This window comes from Stigmatopora argus, chromosome 4 (assembly GCF_051989625.1).
Source record: "Stigmatopora argus isolate UIUO_Sarg chromosome 4, RoL_Sarg_1.0, whole genome shotgun sequence".
Taxonomy (NCBI): Eukaryota; Metazoa; Chordata; class Actinopteri; order Syngnathiformes; family Syngnathidae; genus Stigmatopora; species Stigmatopora argus.
The window spans coordinates 4,556,650-4,582,081 of NC_135390.1; the positions used below are offsets into that span (position 1 = coordinate 4,556,650).

Genomic DNA, 25,432 nt, shown 5'->3' on the forward strand with positions numbered 1-25,432 from the left:
TTATGTTAATGAACATATGTAAATACGTAAGATTGTGGGCGAAGGCTAATTCCCATCTTTAGTAGCTTGTGTAGGTTGAAGATAAACGATGACACATACACACTTAGCAGTTTTGTACAATTTTGTTCATCTAATAGCCCGGCTTTAAGATGATTGGCGAAGAGATTCAGAGCCGGGAGTTCACGTATGTTACTTTGTATTGAATTCCAGGTAAATGCGGCAGGGACAGAGAAGGTGCTTTGGCTGAAAGCGCTCTTTTTGAAAGGAGCTACACAGTCACCTCTAGAGCCAGCCCTTGTTGTGTTGGAATTTTTTTGTACAAAATCTTGCAGTGGAGGAGGAGCTTTGTGTGGGAAGATTTTGTAAACTAAGGGGGAATCTGCATTTTTAACAGTATTGTTCCAGTTCAGGCATTTGTGTTTTTTTAAATGTCCGACAATGGAGGTGCGTTTTTGGCTTTCTGTCAAATACTTTCAATGACAGAGTGACCTGATGTGACTGACCTGACTTCCGATAACAGAATCTGGTTTTCTGCTCAACAGTAAAATGGGATTAAAACTGTTTTGCGCATTGCTTTATTTTATCAATACGACGACTATGGTTTGTGGAAGTGAAGTCCACTCTATACATTTCAGTAAAGTACCCTCAGATGTGTTATTGTGACCTTAAGCCAGTTCATGTCAATGCACGTCCCGTTGGAAGTTTGCGAGAGATCATTTGGGTAATACAAATGGGAGGATGTCTAATGAAACCAAAACATGACTTTTTGTACCGTTGTCTTTTGAGTAAAAACCTCCTTCCATTAGCAAGGCCATAGAAGATGAAATGTTGCCAGGTCTTTCCTAGGATCCCAATCACACCCATATTTTAAAGGTCCTTGATTGGCTTAGGCAGTGTACAGATCTCAAACGACGATATCACTGCTCCAGAAGAGCTCGGCATGGAGGAATTGGCCCAAATACTAACAATAGTGTATAAAAGTCTTGCAGAATCTCGCCAGCAAAGGATAGTCATAACTAAAAACCTTTTTACTATAATTAGCAAATAAATTCTTTAAAATAAGAAAATGTTTTTCTGTATTTTTTCTTCTTTTCTCATAGTTGAGGTATACCTATGAAGAAAATGACCTTTATGTAGAGAATGAATAATTATTATAATACGACTGATACCATGATGCTTGATTTATTTCTTTTTTTCCTCTTATTCCACCTTTTATATCGCAGCTATGGCATTCATAAACATTGCTACAAATGTTGGGACTGCTTGCCGGCTAATCTTAGGCTGATTTGAAAGTGCAGAGTGACCCACTTTACTCCTGAATGTTACTTGGAATTAAAAAAAAAAGTAATTTCAAGGTTCAAATTGTATTTTCACCAGGTTAATAGATACTGTTGCCCTTTACTACACTAAACAGATCTAGGACGTCATTCCAATCCATGTCAATTCATCATACACAGTTGTGTTACTTTATGATCCTCCCCTAAAACAGGAAACTTTTAAATAGTTCCATAATCTCTAAATTGAAAGTATAATCGTGCAGTTTCAGCTGCCTAATCAGCAATCATTCATCAACATTCTGATGTGAAAGGACGAAAACTGCAAGAACCACATGTGCTGTACTAAAATGAGAACAGTTGGCTCATGTTTTGCCAAATTGACCAGCAAGGTCCGCAGTACTGTGCCCTTACTCCATAAATAGTTGTACATGGTGATACAAAATTAATTCTCCATAGCAAAATTGTCTTCAAAGAAAATATATATTTCTTGTACGCTCACTTTAAACATACTGTACAATTTCATCTCATTTCTAACACACAACAGTGAATGTGTTTAATCTGGGACACATTCTTCAGCAATTCGCATCTTTTTTGAAGTTTTGCATAGATCTGAAAGATGTGATGATGCAGCAGCAGCAGCAGCTCATGCGGTCCATCCGGGCTGGGCAGGGAAGATGCTGACAAGTCAAATGTATTTGTTGGCCAGGTTCTGAACATCATTATTGGTGAACTCAGTACTCTTAACAGATGCCAGGTGCTCAAACAATTGGCTCACGTGGCGCCGGTCTTCCTTCTCCAGCAGCATCAGAACAACCTGATGAGAGCACAAAAGCTCATTTTGAACCAAAGCACAGTTTTTTTATTTTTCTGATGTGAAAGGATACAAATGCCAATTCTGTGCATACGTCTCAGTAGTAACATAAGAACTGGACAAACATTGGGTGTGATTGGGTGGCCACCAATTCAGGGTGTCCCCCGCCTAGATCCCTTAGTTGGCTGCGATAGGCTCCAGCACCCCACGCAACCAATGTTCCCTCTAATTTTTTGTTTGTCTGGGCAGAAAGACAACCTCGCTGAGCACACTGAGTACCGGTGTGAGCAACATCATCATTGCTCGCTATGGGCACACACCAGTATCACACCTGCCATAAGCAGGTGCATGTCTACTACACATAAATGATTTAGTAATAATAAAATGTAATGATTAATATCTATGAATGGGCGACCCGGCGGATGAGTGGTTCGTGCGTCGGCCTCACAGCTAAGATAAAAAAAAAGGGATTTTATTTTGTGCGCTCCATATGATTTGCTGTGCGCAGAGAAGACGAGAGTAGTGCGCAATTGCGCACACGCGCAGCTTAGAGGGAACATTGCACGCAACCCTTGTGAGGATAAGCGGTTTAGAAAATGAACGATACTCAACGATACAGGCCAATAAGACAAACTAACCCCCGAGATTGCAATATTTTGTTAAGACTAAAAATGTCTGGCAGCCCAGTGAGGGAGTGGTTAGCAGTCAGGGACCTTTTTAACTGAGAGCCATAACCAATTCATATTTTTACATGTTTAATCCTAGAGAGCCATACCCAGAGTGTAAAAGTAAAAATACATGAAAACGTGTGCATTTTTAATCATTCCACCACTTTTAAAGTACATAAAGTCTCTGAATTCTTTTGACAACATTGTTACACTGTTGCTAATCAATGAGAGAATGGATGCAGAAGAGGTTAATGAAAAAAAGAATTATGATTAAAGCGACGCTACAGGTAGTGTTAGCGCCTGAGTCCTGACGTGACGCTCCTATTGATGCATTCGGGACTCAGCTCTCTCACCAACGGTTTTAATTAGGTTAGCAAAGAGCCATATGCGCCCATCAAAAGAGCCACGTATGGCTCCCGAGCCATAGGTTCCCTACCACTGGGTTAGCGCATCGGCTTCACCGTTCTGAGATCGAAGTTTCAATCCCAGGTTCAGAAACTTCCTGTGTGGAGTTTGCATGTTCTTCTGCGTGGGTTTTCTATGTGTACTCTGTTTTCCTCCCACATCCCAAAAACATGCTTGGTAGGCTAATTGAACACTCTAAATTGCCCCTAGGTGTGAGTACGTGCGTGAATGGTTGTCTGTCTCCTTGTGCCCTGTGATTGGCTGGTCACTAATTCGGGGTGTCCGACGCCCGGACCCATAGTTGGCTGGGATAGGCATCCCCTACGACCCTTGTGAGGATACCTAGAAATGTTGGGTTCTAGGGCTAGTGAAAACTGACACGCTGATTATTGGTCCGGCTAGACATGGGCTAATAATGTTTAAGTACTAAACTTTGATATTAATACTTTTACTTACTTTTGTTCAAAGAGACTCACCTTGACTATTGTGTCTGTATTACAAGTCTGCAATTAGTACAAAATGCAGCAGGACAACTTTTGATTGAACCATTGACCTCAGAACTGTGAGGCTGCAGTGCTAACCACTATCTGACCGTGCCCTTTTTAAATTGAAAATTTCTGTCAACTATTTTTGAGGTCGTTGGCATCTATTTGTATTTTAGTTGGATATAAATAATCTTAGAAGAATTTTACTCTTTACTCTTACCGAGAACCTGTCAGCAGTATGAAGATGACACAGGTGTTTGTAAACGAGGTTGGGGTCCTTTTCCAGCAGGTAGGTGTCTAGCACTTTCACAATGAAGCTGATGGTCTGCCCGTTGAGTTGAGTGCTCAAAAACTGCGGCAGAAGCTCGGGAGCCGTCGACGTCAACATATCGGCGCAAGCCGCCATGTTGCCACTGCTGCAAGCGTTGTTTAAAGCTTGGCCAAACTCATAGGCGTTGTTTGCTTGGAAGTTGTTGCTCAACTCATCTTTCAAGCAACTGTCAGATTTTGCAACCGTTGATGTTTTCTGATCACCGTCCACCTATGGAGGAAAACGAAGCAAAGGCGTTGACTAACTGATTAAACGTCGTGTTAATGTCGATTAGAAGTTAAGCTAATACAGTGGTACCTCGACATACAAGCACCCCGACATACGAGCATTTCGAGATACGAGTAAAATTTCGAGCAAATAATTATCTCTAGATACGAGAAAAAATTCTAGCAAATAATTATCTCTAGATACGAGAAAAATTTCGAGATACGAGAAAGCCAGGTGGCCAAGACATGAGAGGCTGTTTATCATTGTAGCGCACTGTCTTTTTTGCCGCATCTCTTTCGTGTATAACAGATATCTACGAGCACTGGGGAAAGCGTTGCATTTTTTTCAGTGTTTTGTTTTCCGTCACTCAGCGTGAATGGCGTAGCAATCGCTAGTACGAGTATATATTACTTCTCGTTGGCAAGTGGTCGTGCGTTAGTTATCCTATTGTGAGGACATTTGAGTGCATCCTTTTCGGAATATTTTGAAGGGAATACAAAAGCAAACAGCACATCGATAGAGAAAGTCAGGGTGGAGGCGGGGCAAATACAGCCAACCCGGCCGGTATCAAACTTACATACAAAATTAGAATTAAGTTTAGTGTAAGGTTAGATTAAATTTATTTTTGAGTGTCTGCATCGTAATCCAAGTTCATTTAAATTTGTTTGTTATTAAACGAGCGTGTTGCCGTGCAAAAAGCGCCCCCCCCCCCCCCCTCTGCGCCCCCCTCTCTCTGTCCGTCTCTCTCTTCCCCGCTTCGAAAATTAGAATTACGTTTAGTGTAAGGTTAGATTAAATTTATTTTTGAGTGTGTCTTCATCGTAATCCAAGTTCATTTAAATTTATTTGTTATTAAACGAGCGTGTTGCCGTGCAAAAACTGTCCCCACCTCTCTGCCCCCCTTTCTGTCCTTCTCTCTCTTTCCCCCCCTTCAAAATCCGTATAATTTTAGTACTGTTAAACACATTTTAGTAATATTAAACCATTAGTTATGTGTTACTTTGTTAATAGATGGCGAATTAGAAGAAATAAAACATTTTTCCAATCCAATATCCTGTTTTTGGTGTTTTTTCAGAGGGTTGGAACGAATTAATTCGTTTTCAGTTCATTTCAATGGGAAACGTTCGTTCGAGTTGCAAGAATATCGACATAAGAGCTCAGTCCCGGAACGAATTAAGCTCGTATCTCGAGGTACCAGTGTATTCACTGCCAGCTCCTGCCAATTCAGATGAATTTGATGTCAGTCGCTGCCAACAGGATAAGACAGATCAATGAAATGCAAAACTGTACCTCTGTAACGGGGATAATCTTTCTGGATTTGGCAGGTGATTCAATAGCCAGACTTTGTTTGAGCAGAATTGTGACCTCCTCCAATTCTTTCTCTGCCTCCTGCACATTGGGATCTCTCTGCAACACCTCCTGGAGGTCTGTACTGCATGCTAGGTAGTCCTGGTGCAAAGAACAATAAACCAATATAGGCTTTTACATATCCAATCATATTTGACCATCTAACCTCACCTTTAGCCCTTTATTGGCTAATGCTCGTCTGTAATAGGCCTTCTTATTCCCAGGCTCCAGTTTGAGGGCTGCATCACAATCTTGCTTTGCCTCAGCAAACTTGTCCAGCTTCAAGTAGCACAGGGCTCTGCCAATACACACATGCACACCCGTGTTAGAATCTCATCTCTTATGACTCATGTAATCATACAACTATGAACACAACAAAAAAGGAAAGGGCTATTGTTGCAGAACACTCATGCCTTGTGTAATCATGTGTCCAGTGTGTATTTGCTCAGGTGTGGCTTCTAGGTAAAAAACAAACATAATAGAGTAATACTTTGACATACGAGTGCCCCAACGTACGAGGAATTTGAGATACGAGTAAAATTCCGAGCAAATATTTTCCTTGAGATACGAGACAATTTTTCAGATACGAGCATACGAGACAGCCAGGTGGCCGAGATGCGAATTAATTTGTATTTACCGTATTTACTCGCATATAAGCCACCTGCGCGTATTAGCCGCACCCTGAAAATTGCCTTGAAATTTTTAAATTTTGCAATTTCTCGCATATAAGCCGCCCCCTGATTCCCAATTTTCACCTCCATATTCACGGTTTTAAAAGGGAGTACAAATGTGTTACTTTGAAGGGAAAATCTTAAGAAAAATAATCACAAGTGGTATTTCTGAGATACTGTATGAATCAAAAGCACATTATTAGGGTCAATATCAAAAGGAAGTTAATATGCCGTCTTTGTAAATGCAAAATATCAAATTATTCAATTTGAAAAAAGAAATAAGTCTATCTTGATGAGAACCTGATGCTTTCTAATTGCAGAAATTACTATTTTCTTAAGTTTAAGATGTTGTGGCAGCCATATTGCTTCTAATGTCAAAATACCTCAATTATTTCGATGGTTCATATTACTCCAATAGTTATCACTTTCAAACAAGAAATACAATGAAAAAATCAAGGTGGACTTTTGTTTTATTTCAACATCAAAGCTATGCGCGTCGGAACACTCAGAGCATGTTTAACTAGGTTTAGACGGCAATGCCCTAGGTAAGATGTCTTCCTGGGACCTAGGTGAGATGGCTGTGCCCTGAGCGAGCAGTGACGGGAACGTTTTTGTAAGATCTGTACGTTTTTTTTCTTGAATTTCATTCATAGACGTCAAAATAAATTGTGTTTAGCGTTTTATCTGTTTATCTTTTCTCTATTTTGAAATAAATGACCGTATCGGCCGCATTCGCTTGCGTTATGATGTCACGGCGCCATTGCGTCATGACCCAACGCCGCCATTTTGTCGTGACATCATCGTGTCTCGGCGCAGTCAACTTGCAATTTTTTGGTATGTTGTGTTTTTATGCGCATATAAGCCGTACCCTCAATTCAGTCATCATTTTTTTGTCCGACAAAAGAGGCTAATATGCGAGTAAATAGGGTAGTTCATTTCTATGGGAAAAGTGGATGTAAGATACGAGTAAATCGACATACGAGCTCAGTTCAAGAACTCATTAAGATCTTATCTCAAGGTATTACTGTACTAGGTACTATTCCCGTTGGCTGCATCAAAATTTCCCCAATGGCATAAGCTAACATGTTTTCCTGCTTAGCACAATCATTGTATGTGTGCATAAACAGAAGGGGAAAGTGGTTTATCTGGGAATGCAGATTAAATAGGGAATTTGTAAGTAGCACAGCTTTAGTAAAAAGCTGTCTCAACATTTTCAGTGGGAGGATAGTTCACGTCTAAAATTAAATATTTAAAACACAAGCACATTCCTTTCAGCAGAGATTCATGTTCAATAAAGTAAAAAAACATGGAATTTGTTTTTCTGATGTTTACTAGTAGGAACAAATGTAAAAGCAGTGAGACTAAACTACTTTATTTTCATATATGAGGCGGACCTGATTAAAAGGCACATTCCTGCATCAGTGCACTGCATTTCTCATTTGTTTTTATCTTTTCAAATTGTAAATAATGATTAATTTGGCAAGTTATCATTTGTTTTGTTTGCAGGTTTGGTGAATGTCATTTATATGTGGTGAAGTCTTGCACTTTAATGATTAGATACACTACAGGAAAGAAATGAAACATTTGGCATCTATTCAATTTTAAAGAAGATATATGCCAAATAAATTGAAGTGTATCTAACCTGTTGGTGTAGATAGCACATTCCTCAGGCTTTATCTTAAGGCAGTCCGAATACTTTCCAAGGGCATCCTTATATTGGCCTTTTTTCACAAACTCGTTTCCATCTTGCTTCAAATCTGCAAATCGAGCTTCTGCTTTCCTTTCTAGACAAGAACAACAGGAAAAGGGTACTCAGCAAAACCCAAAGAAAAAACCCCACTATATTTTCATGAGAAATCTCTCAAATTATTAATAATAAGAGTATATATAACCAATTCACACTTTACAGTGGGGGAGTGGTGGGATAATGGTTTGAGGGTAAAGGTTTGTGTGACCAAATCTGGTTGATTTCAACAGGGGTGTGTATAAAAGAGGATTACAATAAACTGCAGTCCTACAAATTTGGGACATTTCTAACACACTCTATTCACATCGTGCTAGGGAACTGCTTTAAATTGCGAAATCTTCTATAATATCCATTCATCTTCTGATTATTCTCACGAGGATAATGGGGGTGCTGGAGCCTATCCAAGCCAACTATGGGCCCAGGCGGGGGAGACCCTGAGTCGGTTGCCAACACAATGAAACAGACAATCAGAATCACACCACCAAGGAGTGGGAATGGATCCCATTCTGCCCACACCAGATTCAGGTGGAATTATCACTGGACCATCGGGGTCATATTCATTCATTCATTTATCTTCTCCACCGTGCATCCTCGCAAGGGTTGCTGGAGTTGATCCCAGCTGACTTCGGGCGAAAGCACCGTAGGGCACACAGAGAGACGAACGACCAACCGCACTCATAATTATACAGCCACCTGCGGGAATCGATCCCGTGCCTGTCGGCACCAAAGTCAGGCAAGTGAACCTCTAAACCAGGGGTTCCTCTACAACACCTGTCAGGAGCGCCCCGTTTTGTCCCTCCTGGCCTGCCGTAGAGGCAGAGCAGCTGGAATCAATCTGTTGATGACTTCCTGAGTTAGTATTTAAACACCAATTAGTTCTATTATCATTGTCGGATCGTTCCTGCAAGCTCCTGCACAATTCCTGAATGTTCCTGGAAGTCACTGCATGGACTCAGTAGCCATGGAGCCACGCTACCTTTCTCCTCGATACCTCTCGTTCTCCTGTTTCCGGTTTGGTATCGCTTTCGTTTTCACAAGTCCTCGTTGTGTTGTAAGATCCCTTCTGAGTTATTAAAGATATTGCTTTGAAGCTAATACCTCGTCAAATCCTACTTCCCCACACCTGTGTCCCATTCCATTCCCGATCATGCCACGACGACGCGGCGCGATCGTAACAACACCTAAATCAAATGAAATGATCAACTCATCAGCAAGCTGTCCAGAAGCTTGATACCGATCCAGATTATTTGATTCAGGTGTGTTAGTGGAGGGGGATATGGAAAACCGACCGGAAAGGGGCTCTCGAGGACCCGACTTGGCCACCCCTGCTCTAAACCACAGGCAGTATAGTGTAAATAAAGACATCTCAACTGTACTGTCATCATCTGGCTTTTCAGTGACTTAGTTGATTGTCTGTTGTTTTGATCTAAGTAGCTATGAACAATGTAATTTTGTGTAAAAATTCAAAATAAATTGTGCCTCTTAAAGGTGGGTGGCCCGGTGACTGAGTGGTTAGCGCGTCTGCGTCACACAGGGTTCAAATCCAGGTCGGTCTACCTGTGTGGAGTTTGCATGTTCTCCCCGGGCCTGCGTGGGTTTTCTCCAGGTACTCCGGTTTCCTCCCACATTCCAAAAACATGCATGGTAGGTTGATTGGACACTCTTAATTGCCCCTAGGTATGCGTGAGCGTGAATGGTTGTTTGTCTCCTTGTGCCCTGCGATTGGCTGGCCAACAATTCAGGGTGTCCCCCGCCTCTGGCCCGAAGTCAGCTGGGATAGGCTCCAGCACCCCCCGCAACCCTAATGAGGATGAAGCGGTTCAGAAAATGAGATTAATATTATTGTACTGCTTTAATGATTGCGGTATATACTGTACAGCTAATGTATAATAGCATAAACAAGTAAACAAGTCCTGCTAAGATCATTCAAGCAGAGACAGTCAGTGAATGAATGAATCAATCCCAGCTCAGAACATGCCGACGTAATAGCAGCGAACATTTATAGCCTCCTTTCATACTAAAGAGTTTAATCCACCAGCGTATCTGTGGAAACGTAAGTCACCTTTTATTTTTAAATCACAAACCTGCATCCTTAGCAGCCTTCTCGGCTCGAGCCTGAAGAACCTCGACACTGGGTGGCTCTTCTCTGCGGTGCTGTTGGGCCGAAAGAGGAACCAAAGGAATATCTGGGAGTTTCTCTCTCCACTCTGCACCATCCTGCTCAATCAGCAAGCGAGTGATCCTGAATGAGAGCGAGTGTTAAAAAAAACTGAATGTGTATGGTCATTAGGGCACTATTTTAAAAAGTCTTCAACAATAACTTATGTAAATGAATGTGAGGATATTCCGATGAAACCGACCTCCCAAACAGAGGACTCATTTAATTGATACCTATTCACACTGTCATGGGCTGCCTGCACGCTGACGTCTATCTGCAGAACAGTCTTGTAATCCACGTAGGCCTTGCTGTAGCGCTCCAGGGACTCATAAGCCATGGCCCGGCGCAGGAGGGGCTTGAGGGAGAATGGCTGTAGCTCCAGGGCTCTGGTGAGTATAGATAGATGAGAGGACATAAGAGCAAAGGATCAAGAAATGCTGGTGTGAGAGATTTGTCCAACGGGATATACCTGCTTGGAGTTTAAACGCTTGGAAAAACACTGTACTGTATTTTACGGACTGTAACTCACACTTTTACACACAGTTTGACTGGGCTTGCCACTTATATTATGTTTTATTTTCTCTGACGACCGAAAGTCTGTTATGTTGTTTTTAAGTTATACAGTTAGGTAAATGAAAAACTGTTATGTTATCAGATGTGTGGCCGGATGATTCGCCTAAAGATGTTTCACCGACGGATGTTTGACAGACGGACAGGTCGCCGAATGGACGTTCCACCGAACGGCCGTTCGGCCGAATGACCGTTCGGTGGAACGTCCATTCGGCGACCTGTCCGTCTGTCAAACATCCGTCGGCGAAATGTCTTTAGGCGAATCATCCGAGTACCAACAGATGCCTATTTAGCTTTTTCTTCTCCATTTTACTGTTGTTACTTTAACTTATGTTTGTTCTTGGTTTCTGATTAAATAAAATAAAAATTGAGCTCCAAAAATCCCACACAAAGTTTTGGCCTCAAACATTGATTCTGGTTGTACTTAAAGCGCTCAAAACCTACTTTGTTGAGGCAAAACTATAATACTGTATACTGTTTCAGTAAAATGCTCACGACACATTCATCATTCACCAAATCATTACGTACTTCATTTTCCACACCACTTATTCTCACAAGGTTCGCAGGGTGTGCTGGAGCCTCTTCCAGCCAACTATGGGACCATGAAATGGTGGCCAGCCAATCGCAGGGCACAAGGAGACAGACAACCATTCACCCACTTACTCATACTTAGGGGCAATTTAGACCGTCCAACCAGCTTACCATGGATGTTTTGTGTTGTGGGAGGAAACCATAGTACCCAGAGAAAACCCACACAAGCCCAGGGATTACATGCAAACTCCACACAGGAAGGTCAGAACCTGGTATTGAAACCCTTGACCTCAGAACTGTGGGGACGATGCACTAATGACTCGGCCACCAGGCCGCCCCATTCACTAAATCTATGTTTAAAATAAAAAAACAATAATTACACTGTTAAAGAGAACAAATGGAGTACATTAATGCATCATTGCGGCATATAGTCAAGTGCACCTTTTTTGTCCAAAAAATACGGTAATACTAATGATATGTCATTCCTGGAGGTTACGAATATCACATTGCTACTTCGCAATATTCCCTCAAACTAAATGTCCAAACAAGTGCACCAAGCATTCACGGTATGACTCACTGTGTGCAGTCCTGTATGCAGTCTTGACTGTTACCATCCTTCAGGTAGCAAGCTGCTCTGTTAGAGTACAAAATGCTCAGGTCATCTGGACTATCAATACCTGCAAGGAAAACAAAATAATTTTAGTCCATTTCACAATGTAAATTTGTCAACAATGTGTAATTGTCCACCAAATACAGACATGACAAAAAGGAAAGGCGCTGGTGTATCATAAACGTAAATAATCTTCTGATGCCAAGGACGATGATAGACCCCCAATCATGTGGCCCTTTTAATCATTCTGATGTGAATTGAAATGAGTTTGTTGGCAGCGGTTGTGCAGGCTACCAGGCAAATATCCACACCTTGGTATTTAACCTCTCTCTCTCAGACAGAACACTATACCCCCTGACCAAACAAAATATCATTGTACCTCTCCCCAAGAAGATCCAACCAAGCTGTCTAAATGATTACAGGCCAGTAGTGCTCACTCCAATCATCACAAAGTGCTTAAAGAGAGTAGGTACTGGCTCAGATACAGAGCATCATTCCTAACACATTGGACTCCCTGCATTTTGCACACCGGGCCAACAGATATGTATCACAAGCTTTTCCGCTCTTAACTTGGAAAACAGAGACTACTACATCGTGTACTGGAGGAAGGAAAAGAGACATCATTCATTCACTTTCTGAACCACTTAATCCTCATTAGAGTCGCAGGGGGTGCTGGAGACTATCCCAGGTGACTTCAGGCCAGAGGCGGGGGACACCCTGAATCGGTGACCAGACGATCGCAGGGCACGAGGAGACAAGACAACCATTCACGCACACACTCATACCTAGTGGAAATTTAGAGTGTCCAATTAGCCTACCATGCATGTTTTTTGGAATGTGGAAGGAAACCGGAGTACCCGGAGAAAACCCACGCGGGCCCGGGGAGAACATGCAAACTCCACACAGGTGGACTGACCAGGATTTGAACCCAGGACCCCAGAACTGTGAGGCCGACGTGGTAACCACTCATTCGGTCATTATGAGCTTTGAATGTTGGTCAGGACCTCGTCAGAACATTGAGAATCGATGTTGTTAGGACTACCAGTATTTCACTGCTCTCTCTGCAGAGGATCCACAATCGAGAGTCCACAGGTGAGCAATCTCAGTGGTCAAAGACCCCACAGTGTAGGCTGTTCGCACTTCTACTTTCAGATTTTAATTACAGGAGTGTGAAAATGAAAAAAAATTCCAGAGTAAAACAAAACTCAGTCTTCAGACTCATGAACGATAGACATTAATCATATTCTCTATACTGTATGTGGTATAATTTTCACACCACATATTAATAATTCCCTCGCGACCCTTGAGAGGATAAGCGGTATGGAATATGAATGATTGAAAATGAATAATTCCCTGTGTTTTGGAATTTGCCGAGTGTTTACATAATGACATATTTTGCGATTTGCAGACCCACACCAATGGATCTGCCACATATTCCAGTCGTTTTTGCACATTATTTCAATGGCACATGGGATATTGTTCATTCATTCATTTTCAACACCGCTTATCCTTGTAACCGGGGTGCCAGAGCCTACCTTAGCTGACCTCAGGTCAAAGGCAAACTATATCTCAAACTAGTCCCCAGTCAGTCGTAGGGCATACAGAGACACAGACAACTCTCCGCACTCCCAACCAAATCACCAGTGAGTGGGAATGTATGCCTCTTTATGCCTGCATTGAAGTCAGACGAATGAACCATCACACCATCAGTTACCACGCTGTATAGTTCTTTCTACTTATTCAGTACTTTATTATTTATATGCATGCTGTTGTTTAAACTGTAAAATGCTTGCTTTCCCCTGAACATTCACTCTTATCTACACTACCGCGCTTCCTTGTGAGGGTTGCGGTTGTTGTTGGAGTTGAGTTCGGGTGTAAGGGAGACTACATCCTAGACTGGTTGCCTGCCAGCCATAGGACACACAGAGTGACCATTCACACTCCCAATCATACCGCCCTCCAGGGGAAATCGAACCTACGCCTGGCCGTACCAAAGTCAGGTGAGTGAACCACCACACCACCAGGCAAAATCCCCTGAACATTTAATACATAGCATTTTATTAGCTTTGTGCCACCTAATAGTGGAGGGGTTCACTCGCCTGACTTTGTTCTGTGCAAGCGTGGGATCGATTCCCGCTTGGTATCGATATGATTGTGAGGGCAAATGGTTGTCTGTCTCTCGGTGTGAGACAGACTGGCGACCAGTCTGGGGTGTAGTCCGCCTTTCATCCAAAATCAGCTGAAAAAGACTCCTCCAGCAACCCCCGTAACTCTTGCGAGGATAAGCTGTATTGAAAATGAATGAATGAACAATATACTGTGTGCCGTTGAAATAAGATGATGAAGTATTTGCTAGTTTTGGTACGGATGATGATTTATTTGCTACGTAATTTGGTAATGGTGTAAACAGCAATGTAAGCATTTCATTGTATGCAGACAATTGTTTTTGGAAAAATGACAATAACACTTAAATATGTAATCTTTGGCTGGAGCAACTTAGGTGCAATTCATAGTCCAAAAAACTAGGATACATTTACAAGGCAAAGGGATAGCTGGTCCATTTTAGTTTGCTTTGGTTGGATAAAACTGACGTTTTTCAAGATTTGTAGATGGATATGGAAATATGTGCGAATTTATAATCATTTCTAGTTCATCGATTGTTTTGTGTGGAAAAATGTGAGAACTGAAAGTTGCACATATGCAAATGAAAGCACTGATTTATTAATTGTTAAAATGGCAATAATTTTTGCTAAGCTTTTTTTTAAATAAAAATGTTTGCAACAAGATAATCATCAGTGAATGGAAACATTTAGTACGTGATTGTGCTACTTTAAATGAGCTGTTTATGATATATTTGAAAAATAAATACTGATCTGACCCACTTGAGATCTAACATCAGTAAATGTGCCCTGTTAACCAAAATAAGGTAAGGAGTAGGATTACTGTAGCCTATAGTACCTATTTAACCATCTAACCTTCCGTTTCCTTATCACCTATCCTCATTCGGGTGAGCTGGGGCTTAACCCAGCTGACTTCAGGTGAAAGACAGTGTACATCCCAGACTGACACCAAGCCTAATCACATACAATATAACCTAACCATTCATACTTGGTTGTTTTTTCATGCATACCACCCGGGAACCTTTTTGACAGAGAGCCATAAACAATTCATATTTTCTAATGTTATTTCTTGAGAGGCATTCTCAGAATTGAAAAGTAAAAATAAATGAAAATGTGGGATTTTTTTGTCATTTCACCACTTTGAAAGTACAAAAAGTATTTTGACAACATTGTTATGCTGTTGCTAATAAATCAGTATCAATGACATCATGCATGCAGAGGAGTAATAAAAAAGAAAATTATGATTAAAGTGGTGGTAGAGGTAGTGTCGACGCCACAATGACGCTCTCACCAGTGAGTTCCATATTTCAACTCAGGTTAGTGGAGAGCCATATGCACCCATGGAAAGCCACATATGGCTCCCGAGCCATAGGTTCCCTACCCCTGCTTTATAAATAGTTTTTAGAAAAATGACAGTTTGAAAAATGTAAAAAGACAACACATAATGCTTGAGGAAATTTCCTGCTCTATTTCTGGGGTCAGTCATTACAAGGTTAGCCCTACGCAAAGAAGCGAAATTATGAGGAAGCATCAGTTTCCCTTCATGCATCTATCTTTCTTCCTTATACATTCTCTTGCTTCCTCGGTAAGATTTACAGCAGCCGTCCCATCCAATTTCACAGAGACTGACCGGCAGTCATGTGACCTGGAGAGACCTGAGCAGAGAGGCTTAGTGGTAGACTAAGGCTAAAACCGAAACACCGTCCATTTCGATCAACCCCGAATTGTTGCATCACTCTTGGGTGACAGTCTCTCCATCCACTTGTGCCGATCGAAATTACTACTCTTTTTATGCTGAGTCACATAAGAATTACTTTGTACGTATTTCAATCAAAAGGATGGAAATTCCCATTATGCAAGGTCATGCCACCTAAAATACACAGTTGATCATTTTGAGCTATATTCATTCAGACGTTGCGAAGAATGAAAACATGATGGGACACATACCGGCATCTTCACAACACGTTCACCAGCTAATCAGTACAGTAGTGACTTTAATGTCAATGTGCCATAACAAGCGTTGCTTGGGGGTAAAAACATACTCCGCCTTACCTGCATCACTGTAGCCTTGAATGGCTTGCGAGTATTTTTCCAGTGCATCACCAAACTGTCCATTCTTAAACAGCAGGTTCCCTCCATTCTTTAAGCGGCATAGCGACAATGGGAGGGCTCCACATGGTGCATCGAGATTGACAGGTTCAACATTCGTACCCGCTGAAGTCTCCTTGCTGCTGCTACCGACTTGGTCAGCCTGAGGTGACATTGCCGAGCCCCTCTTAGCTATCCCGTTGGCGACCTTTTCCTTGGATTCTTGCGCAACTTTGTACTTGTCTGAAGTGCCACCTTTACCCCTCCAGTGTCCATGATGGGAATTAGAGGACTCGTTGTGCGGGGCCCCGTCCCCTTTGCCGTGGGGCCGCTTTTGCGCGTTACCCATGTCTCCCCTGTCCGCAGGAACTGATGAGCACCAGTCCCCTCCCACAGGCTGGCTGGCTTCTACCGGGCAATCTTGAAGGGAGAAAGAGAGAGAGGGAGAAAGAGCGTGTGAAGGGAGACAGGATGAAACACACCCACAGGAAGCAGTCAGTGGTTACATCATGGTTGGGGGAGGGTTGGGATTCACGTGACACAGAACCACATAAGAGGAGTTTCAGGAAGCGGCGTTAGGAATTATAGGAGGACTGGTTGGGGGTAGGGCGGAAAGCACATGCGTGCATACAGTACTGTGTCACGTGGCCCTGTGGGAGGGGAGTTGTGGTCAAAATGACAGAAATAAGGTCGCAAACTAAGAGGAGGATTCAACTCAAAGAACTATAACTAAAGGATACATTTTATGTCAATAACATCACAGATGGGCATTCGAGCCTCTGCTGGATTCTACCTTTAGAATATAATATTGTCACTGTCAACACAAAGTAAACACAATGCACAATTGTTGAAAAACATTTAACTATATACAGTCGTAAAAACTGTAGAACTAGGTGTAGTGTCAGGTGCAATGATGAACTGCTGCGAGTATGTGACTGTGTAAGTCACCTTTCATGGTGATACGATATCGATTCTATGGACAACAATAGATATTTGTTGATATTACACAGTCTGTCGCAACTTGACTCAAGAACCTACTATCGATTTACATTAAATATATAAAATATATATACATATATATATACATATGTATATATATATATAATGTATATACATATGTATATACATATATATATACACATACATATATATATATATACATACATATATACATGTATATTCATATATACACACACATACATATATATATATACTATAGATATATATATATATTATATACACATAAATACATATATATAAATATATATATATATATATATATATATATATATATATATATATATATATATATATATATATATATATATATATATATATATATATATATATATATGTAGTTGTGGTCAAAAGTTTACATACACTTGTGAAGAACATAATGTCATGGCTCTCTTGAGTTTCCAGTTATAGTTCTACAACTCTGATAGAGTGATTGCAACAGATACTTCTTTGTCACAAAAAACATTCATGAAGTTTGGTTCTTTTATGACTTTATTATGGGTGAACAGAAAAAAGTGATCAAATCTGCTGGGTCAAAAATATACATACAGCAGCGCTAATATTTGGTAACATGTCCCTTGGCCATTTTCACTTCAATTAGGTGCTTTTGGTAGCCATCCAGCTGGCAAGCTTCTAGTTGAATCTTTGACCACTCCTCTTGACAGAATTAGTGCAGTTCAGTTACATTTGATGGCTTTCTGACATGGACTTGTTTCTTCAGCATTGTCTGAAGTTCTCCATGGGGATTAAGTCAGGACTTTGGGAAGGCCATTCGAAAACCTTAATTATAGCCTGATTTAGCCATTCCATTACCACTTTTGATGAGTGTTTGGGGTCATTGTCCTGTTGGAACACCCAACTGCGCCCACGACCCATAGTTAGCGTTTTCTTCCTGATCGTGGCAGTGACAAAACACAGCCATGCACTTTATACTTACAAACAATTGTTTGCACTGCAGCTGCTTTGAAATGGCTCCAAGTGATTTTCCTGACTTGTTCAAGTCAAGGATTCGCTTTTTCAGATCCATGCTGAGCTCCTTTGACTTTCCTATTGTAGCGTTTGTGGGCGTTTGCATCCAATGAGCCCAATTTAAATGGCCTCAGAGAAGTCACCAGCTGTAGTCACTCATCATCACTCACAAGAAGTTAAGAGGCCATGCTATGAAGCTCATTTCACTGACACAACTTTCTAAGTCACCAAAATTGCTAATTCGTGTTGCTGTATGTATATTTTTGACCCAGCAGATTTGATCACTTTTTCTGTTAACCCATAATAAAGTCATAAACGAACCAAACTTCATGAATGTTTTTGTTACAAAGAAGTATCTGTTCCAATCACTCTATCAGAGAAAAATCAGAGTAGTAGAAATAACTGGAAACTCAAGAGAGCCATGACATTGTTCTTCACAAGTGTATGTAAACTTTTGACCACAACTGTATATATGTGACCCCTGCCTCTGGCCTGAAGTCAGCTGGGATAGCCTCCAGCACCCCCTGTGACCCTAATAAGGATAAAGCGGTTCAGAAAATGAATATAAATATTATGTATATTAATGGTTACTATCTACATATTGACAACGATCAGTTATATTTCACACAATGCTATAAAAATACAAAGCAATTTTGACTTTCAGACGTTCGAATGAAAACCATTCAATTTAGCAAAACGACTTCTCACTGCTGATAAACCAATTGATATATTGATCCTGGTCGATGCTTTGTTACAGCCCATAAATGTATGTGTAATGATGACATACAGTGGGGCAAAAAATATAGTCAGCTGCCGATGCGTGTAAGTGCTCCTTCATAAAATGATGACAGATGTGTCTGTCTATGGGTAAACTTCAACTGTGAAAGACAGAATACGAAAGAATAATCTAGGTTTTCTCATCTCATCTCATTTTCGGAACCGCTTTAGCCTCACTAGGGTCGAGGGGTGTGCTGGAGCCTATCCCAGCTGACTTCAGGACACCCTGAATTGGTGGCCAGCCAATCGTAGGACTCAAGGAGACAAAAGACCATGCACGCTCACACTCATACCTAGGGGCAATTTAGAGTGTCAATCAGCCTATCATGCATCTCTTTGGAATGTGGGAGGAAACCAGAGTACCCGGGGGAAACCCACGCAGACCCGGGGAGAAAATGCAAACTCCACAACGGACGGCCGATCTTGGTTTGATCTCAGGACCCCAGAACAGTCGCCGGGTCACCCTAATTTAAGATATTAAATATTAAAACAATCCAAATATTATACTTTCAAAACAATTCGGTTGGAAATCCTTTTGCTTTAATACCTTTGTAGGTTGAGCCAATCAGAATTATAGGAGCCCATTATTGCATTGTGGAGAGATTCATTTTTAATGGGTTTGCATAACGTTGGCTATTACATCATTTTTGGTGTATTTTGTAAAGATATCTACATTTTAAATTATGCGGTTTAAAACTTAAATGGCATCATTGAGCTTCATCTAATATTTTTGTTTAGTCCTCCCTTAGCAAAAAGGATGACCTATCCCTCGGTATGACACATTTTGTATATATCATTGCATGCATAAAATTAAAATTACGGGTGTCAAAAATAACATAGATCAGTACTAATAGACCATGTTATCTAAAAGCAGAAGTTTGGATCCAGGCCTAACAGAAAGTCGCCAAATTCATAGTAGTTTGTGAATGAATTCTGCAATATTTGGACCACTTTTTTAGACACAGGATTAAATAATTAGCATACCGACACATGTTGCAAAATACAGGAAAAATAATTGATTTCATGAGCGTACCTTACGTCCTCTGGTCCTTCGTGATATGAAAGTCAATATAACTGTTTATACTGTACGAGGGTAAATCTGTAATACCGTTTTTTAAAATGCTGTTTATATATTTAATAACTCTCACCAGTATGATCCGGTGTAGACTCTTCGAAATGATCCTCTTCCTCTTGGATGATGATTTTTCTCCCTTTTTTTGCTTCTCCCTGTCGCGCTTCTGTCATCTTCTTTGTAGTTTCAGACAGAAGTTGCTACATCACAAATAATTTCCCACATCAGAATTTGTTATGACACATGAAGACAGGCTATTACGTCAGCAAATATAACATTTCGGGGGGTCGTTTGGACATTTTTGTCAACAATTTTTCGTTTGCCACAAGACAAGCAGCGACACTTGGTGGACAAATAGTGTAACTGTACTAGGTAAAGGGTTGACTGTTTTGGGACATTAAAAAAACTGTTTTTCTATTAATATTATTATAGTTAGGATTCTATTAATAGTATTATAGTTACGAATAATTTTATAAATTAATACAATGTTAATAAGGAGTACTAAATACTACAATTAAAATTAATAGAACAGAAGTACGCTCTGCTTACGACCCCAAGTGGTAAAACTTTTAGTTGAAAATAAATACATAAATAAATGAATAACAACAATTGTGTATGTCAGGGCTAAAAATATAAACGTTTTCAAAAGTAATTTAAAAAGTAGTGTTTTCTGAAAACAGGAAAGAAATTTAATTCCTAAGAATACATTAGTGAATAGGGTGGCCTGGCGGCTGAGTGGTTAGCACGTCGGCCCCGCAGTGGGGGTCCTGGCTTCAAATCCAGGTCGGTCCACCTGCGTGGAGTTTGCATGTTCACCCTGGGCCTGCGTGGGTTTTGTTCAGGTACTCCAGTTTCCTCCCACATTCCAAAGACATGCATGGTAGGCTGATTGGACACTCTAAATCAGGGGTAGGGAACCTATGGCTCGGGAGCCATATGTGGCTCTATTCATGGGTGTATATGGCTCTCCGCTAACCTATGGTAAAATATGGGAACCGCTGGTGAGAGAGCTAAGTCCCGAACACACCAATGGGAGCGTCACGCCGGCAATGTGGCGCCGACACCGATCTCTAGCACCTTTTTAATCATAATTTTCTTCATTAGACTCTTCTGCATGCATACTCTGATTGATACTCATTGATTAGCAACAGTTGAAAAAATGTACTCAAAAGAATTCAGAGAATTTTTTTTTTACTTCCAAAGTGGTGAAATGATTAATAAATTTCAAACATTTCATGTGTTTTTACTTTTAAATTCTTAGTATGGCTCTCAAGGAATAATGTTTGAAAATATGAATTGTTTATGGCTCTCTTCGTCAAAAAGGTTCCCGACCCCTGCTCTAAATTATCCCTAGGTATGAGTGTGAGCGTGAATGGTTGTTTGTCTCCTTATGCCTTGCAATTGGCTGGCCACCAATTCAGGGTGTCCCCCGCCTCTGGCCCGAAGTCAGCTGGGATAGGCTCCAGCACCCCCCGTGACCCTAGTGAGGATAAAAGCGGTTCTGAAGATGAGCTGAGATGAGACATTGTCAAAAATTATTTTCTATATTCAGTTAAACTGAGCATAAAAGTTAGCAATCACGCCTTGATAAAACATTTCAAACTTCTTTAAAATGACTTACAATGGCTGAAACATTCTGCGGCTCTTGCCTCATCACCACCGCCAGGTCTTCAACAGCCTGTTCGAAGTTCCCCAATTCATTGTGCACAAAAGCCTGGCGTAGCAGAGCTGAAGAAAAGGTACAATGAAAATGACCGTTTCTCAGCAAGGTACTAAAGGCACTTTGTATGTTTGTGACTCAATTACCTTTTACGTTGCAGGGTTCTAGCTCCAATACGCTGTGGCAGTCGTCCATGGCCCTTTTCCACTGCTTGAGCTTGATCTCTGCCTGGGCTCTGTTATTGTACGCAGCCACTGTAGGCCTTATGGATATGCTCCTGTGACGACATAACTTTTATTCCTTGAGGTTAGGCAAAGGCCCAGCATATCAACTAGGAAGATTTTCCAAACCTGACCTAGAGTAGTACGCAATTGCCTCCTCATAATCATTTGCTCTGAAAGCATCGCTTCCTTTGTCTTTTTCACGCTCTGCTAGAAGTTGTCTCATCTCTGTTGTCAGTGCTGGATGTATTGTCACAGGACAATCACGTTAGAAGCAACTTTGTTGTAAACAAATCAAAATCAATGGGTTCAGCGCTAAGCAAATGGAATAGATTGGAATTACATGACGTGTCCAGTGTTGTCTTGAGATCTGACTTGTTAATGGCAGGCTGGTCATTTTTAGTAACATCCTCATCAATTTGCTGACATTCTTTCTCCACATCAAACCTAGAGAAAATTGTTTATGTTAAAGGTGCTATAAAATGCTACAGCAAGTGACTTTAAAATGACAAGACCATCATTTTTTACACAAATCCATTAGTGACAGAAAAGGTTAATTATTCCAAAGAGACTTAATAATGACAGTAGATCTTAATTTTAGTCTCCCAAAAAAAAAAAAATCAGAAGTTTGTCACAACCAGAATAGTGATGTCCTGATCCAATACTTAGTATAGTATCGTCACCCGATCCAAATATTTTGGGAGGATCGGACATTATTATTTTTGGTCACAAGATCCAGCCGTCGCGCGTGTTTTCAGTAGAACTATCATGCTTTTCAACCACTGTAAATCAAACCACCAGGCTAGCATCCACTGAGTGGGGCTACATCTCTTTAGACACTAACAGATCATTGAGTAATATCATAAACAAAGCATATCTTGAATTGACTAATACTACAAACAAAGTGATTTATCATTTACTGGTTACAATATAGGCGGCCTGGTGGGTGAGTGGTTAACGCATCAGTCTCACAGTTCTGGGGTCAAGCGTTCAATCCCAGGTCTGTCCTCGCTGTGTGGAGTTTGCATGTTCTCCGGGCTTACATGGGTTTTCTCCGGAATCTCCGGTTTCGTGGTAGGCTAGTTGAACACTCTAAATTGCCCCTGGGTATCGGAGTGAGCCTGAAAGGTTATCCGTCTCTCTGTCTCTGGCGATTGGCTATCCACCAATTCAGGGTGTACCCCGCCTAGTCCCCATAATTGGCTGGGATGGGATCTAGCACCCCTGAGATCCTTGTGAGGATAAGTGGGTCGAAAAATTCGCGAATGAATGGTTACAGGGCGGCCCGGTGGAGCGAGTGGTTAGCGGGTCGGCCTCACAGCTCTGGAGTCCTGGATTCAAATCCAGGTCATGTCCACCTTTGTGGAGTTTGCATGTTCTCGCCGGGCCTGTGTGGGTTTACTCTGGGTACTCAGGTTTCCTCCCACATTCCAAAAACATGCATGCTAGGCTAATAGGACACTCTAAATTGCCCCTAGGTATGAGTGTGTGTGAATGGTTGTTTGTCTAATTGTGCCCTGCGATTGACTGGCCACCGATTCAGGGTGTCCCCCGCCTCTGGCCCGGAGACAGCTGGGATTGGCACCAGCAACCCCCGCGACCCTAATGAGGATAAAGCGGTTCAGAAAATGAGATGAGATGAGATGGTTACATTAGATATTTTGCATATTCTTACTGGTCTAAAAATATGGTCATCAGTTTGGCATCGGAACGGTATCGGCAAAACAAATCTTGAGAAAAATCGGATTGAAAGTCAAAAAGGCAGGGGGACATTCCGGAATCAGAATGGGCTGCAGATTTTTGCAGTATGCTAACATGCTATCCAGAGGCTTTCCATTCTGTTGCTGTGTCACGGTTCTGTCCAGGGGCGGAAATTAGGGGTTGGGGGCACACCTGGACCTTGGCGTCCAGGGGTCCTGGTTTGAGGGCACAAAGGGGCATTGCGCATTCCTTGATGCATTGTTTCAGACGGAAAAAAAATATGACTGTGAGACTTGACTGTCGAATTTGTTTTCTGACATGTTCACCATTTCCTAGAACACTATGGTTGTGAAATTTAAGCACAAAATCACTCACTTCTCCCATTCTCGATAATCACGGGGCTGGAGACGTTTTTGTTTACGAGCTGAGGTCTGTGCAGAAAGAAAATTCAGTTATCCAAACTTATCAGAAAACATTGATAAGTACTCTTTAGACAGAATGGCATGGCTACCAAGCTAAGTGGAACAGAGCAGTTGGAACCTCTCACTGGTGGCAACATTTGGTCCATAACATCCTCAAACATCAGCTGTCTTTTTAGGGAGGTCTCTGTCATTTTGGTTTCGTCTTGCCAGTTCTGTAAAGTAAAACTTTTTGATTGGTTTTTCATGAGGTAGCCACATCACTAAGTAAAACAGTGTACCCTTAAATCATCTTCAATGTTGCTCCACTCATCTGGTGGAAGGCTAGAGGATGTGGCAAGGGGAATTTCCTTCCTTAGAGCTCGGCTGTGAGGATTCAGTTTTGTCAGTCGGGTCTCGCAGTAATTGATCAGATGGGGATAGATGCCTTCCTTGCCAGACCTGTCCACGATAAGACTTTTTAGAGGCTACAATTGAGATTGAGAAAATGCATATTTTAACTGCATTGTCTTTGGGCAACCACATCGTTAGGTTTTAAAAATCAAATTGTTGTGCACTTTATACTGACAACATTGGCTACATGCATATTGTCAAAAGTTGTATCAATTAGGTTTAAAATGATGCATTTTTTTGTCCTCCAACACTTGCCAGGGAAGGACTGGTTTCCTGATATTTTTGTGATTGTATATACATACACCTGTAATACTGTCACATATCTAGCCATGCAATGAGATAAGGCGGCCCGGTGGAGCGAGTGGTTAGCGCGCCGGCCTCACAGCTCTGGGGTCCTGGGAGAACATGCAAACTCCACACAGGTAGGCGTGACCAAGATTTGAACCCAGGACCCCAGAGCTGTGAGGCCAACACTCCAACCACTTGCTCCACCGGGTCGCCCACTATACTATATACATATATATAATATACTATTTTTACCTGAGTAACATAAGGATTTTCTCCATGTACTTGGCATCCTTGCATTTTTCAATGTAATCATAATCCAGGTGCTCCACTGGTATCTTCGTTGATCCAAAATCAGAATGATTTTGAAAAAAAGATGCTGCACTCATGGTTATAAACCACTGGAATCCGTCCAACTTTTATTTAAAAAAAAAAACCCAAATAAAATATAAATACCCGTTATTGTCTAAAGATACTTTTGTCAGTGTAAATACAAAGACACAACTCTAAAATCTCGTTCTTTCTCTTAGTCCCAGAAATGGCGTTATAAAGAAGAGTGTTTGTAGCGTTGCCCGTGGAGACGGGAGATTGGTGCTACGTCATCAGTGAGCATCAGTGTGAGACTTGGTCAAACCGTAATCTAATATTTCTGTATTTAATAAAAGTAATAAGAAAAATAATGAGTCAAATTTCCTTAACAAAATGTTTCAACCCTGTTTTTTATTTTTTTATTTTTTTAAAGCTAAATAGATTTAACACATCTAAGACTAGATGTATAATGAAAAACGATGGCGTACAACACAACAACAACAATGCAACACCTCTGCGTGTAGCCATTCCATATAATATATGTAACCCACTTTTACGGGCGTCCATCTTTCCCCGGTGCAGT

The 25,432-nt window shown here is 41.2% G+C and overlaps 1 protein-coding gene across 1 annotated transcript; it reads right to left on the bottom strand.

The window, feature by feature from the left end:
* Window positions 1–1,738: 1,738 nt before the first annotated feature.
* LOC144073625 (sperm-associated antigen 1-like) lies at window positions 1,739–25,030 on the bottom strand. The gene is made up of 18 exons (XM_077599620.1): window positions 24,796–25,030; window positions 24,144–24,303; window positions 23,955–24,077; window positions 23,819–23,874; window positions 22,086–22,189; window positions 21,877–21,982; window positions 21,668–21,798; window positions 21,483–21,589; window positions 19,938–20,061; window positions 15,991–16,446; window positions 11,786–11,885; window positions 10,341–10,493; window positions 10,034–10,191; window positions 7,845–7,986; window positions 5,703–5,829; window positions 5,475–5,633; window positions 3,867–4,187; window positions 1,739–2,091 (listed from the first exon to the last, which is right to left on the bottom strand). The coding sequence occupies exons 1-18, from the start codon at window positions 24,927–24,929 to the stop codon at window positions 1,963–1,965; spliced, it is 2,790 nt and encodes a 929-aa protein (XP_077455746.1). The 5' UTR covers window positions 24,930–25,030; the 3' UTR covers window positions 1,739–1,962.
* Window positions 25,031–25,432: the final 402 nt, after the last annotated feature.

What these genes read in the sequence shown, in the direction of transcription:
- LOC144073625 (XM_077599620.1), bottom strand. Translation starts at nt 24,929, where the DNA reads ATGAGTGCAGCATCTTTTTTTCAAAATCATTCTGATTTTGGATCAACG. An exon ending in GCTCTGTTCCACTTAGCTTG is followed by an intron (nt 23,875 to 23,954) that starts GTAGCCATGCCA and finishes CTTTCTGCACAG; the next exon opens with ACCTCAGCTCGTAAACAAAA. An exon ending in ATACTGCTGACAGGTTCTCG is followed by an intron (nt 2,092 to 3,866) that starts GTAAGAGTAAAG and finishes TGCTCTCATCAG; the next exon opens with GTTGTTCTGATGCTGCTGGA.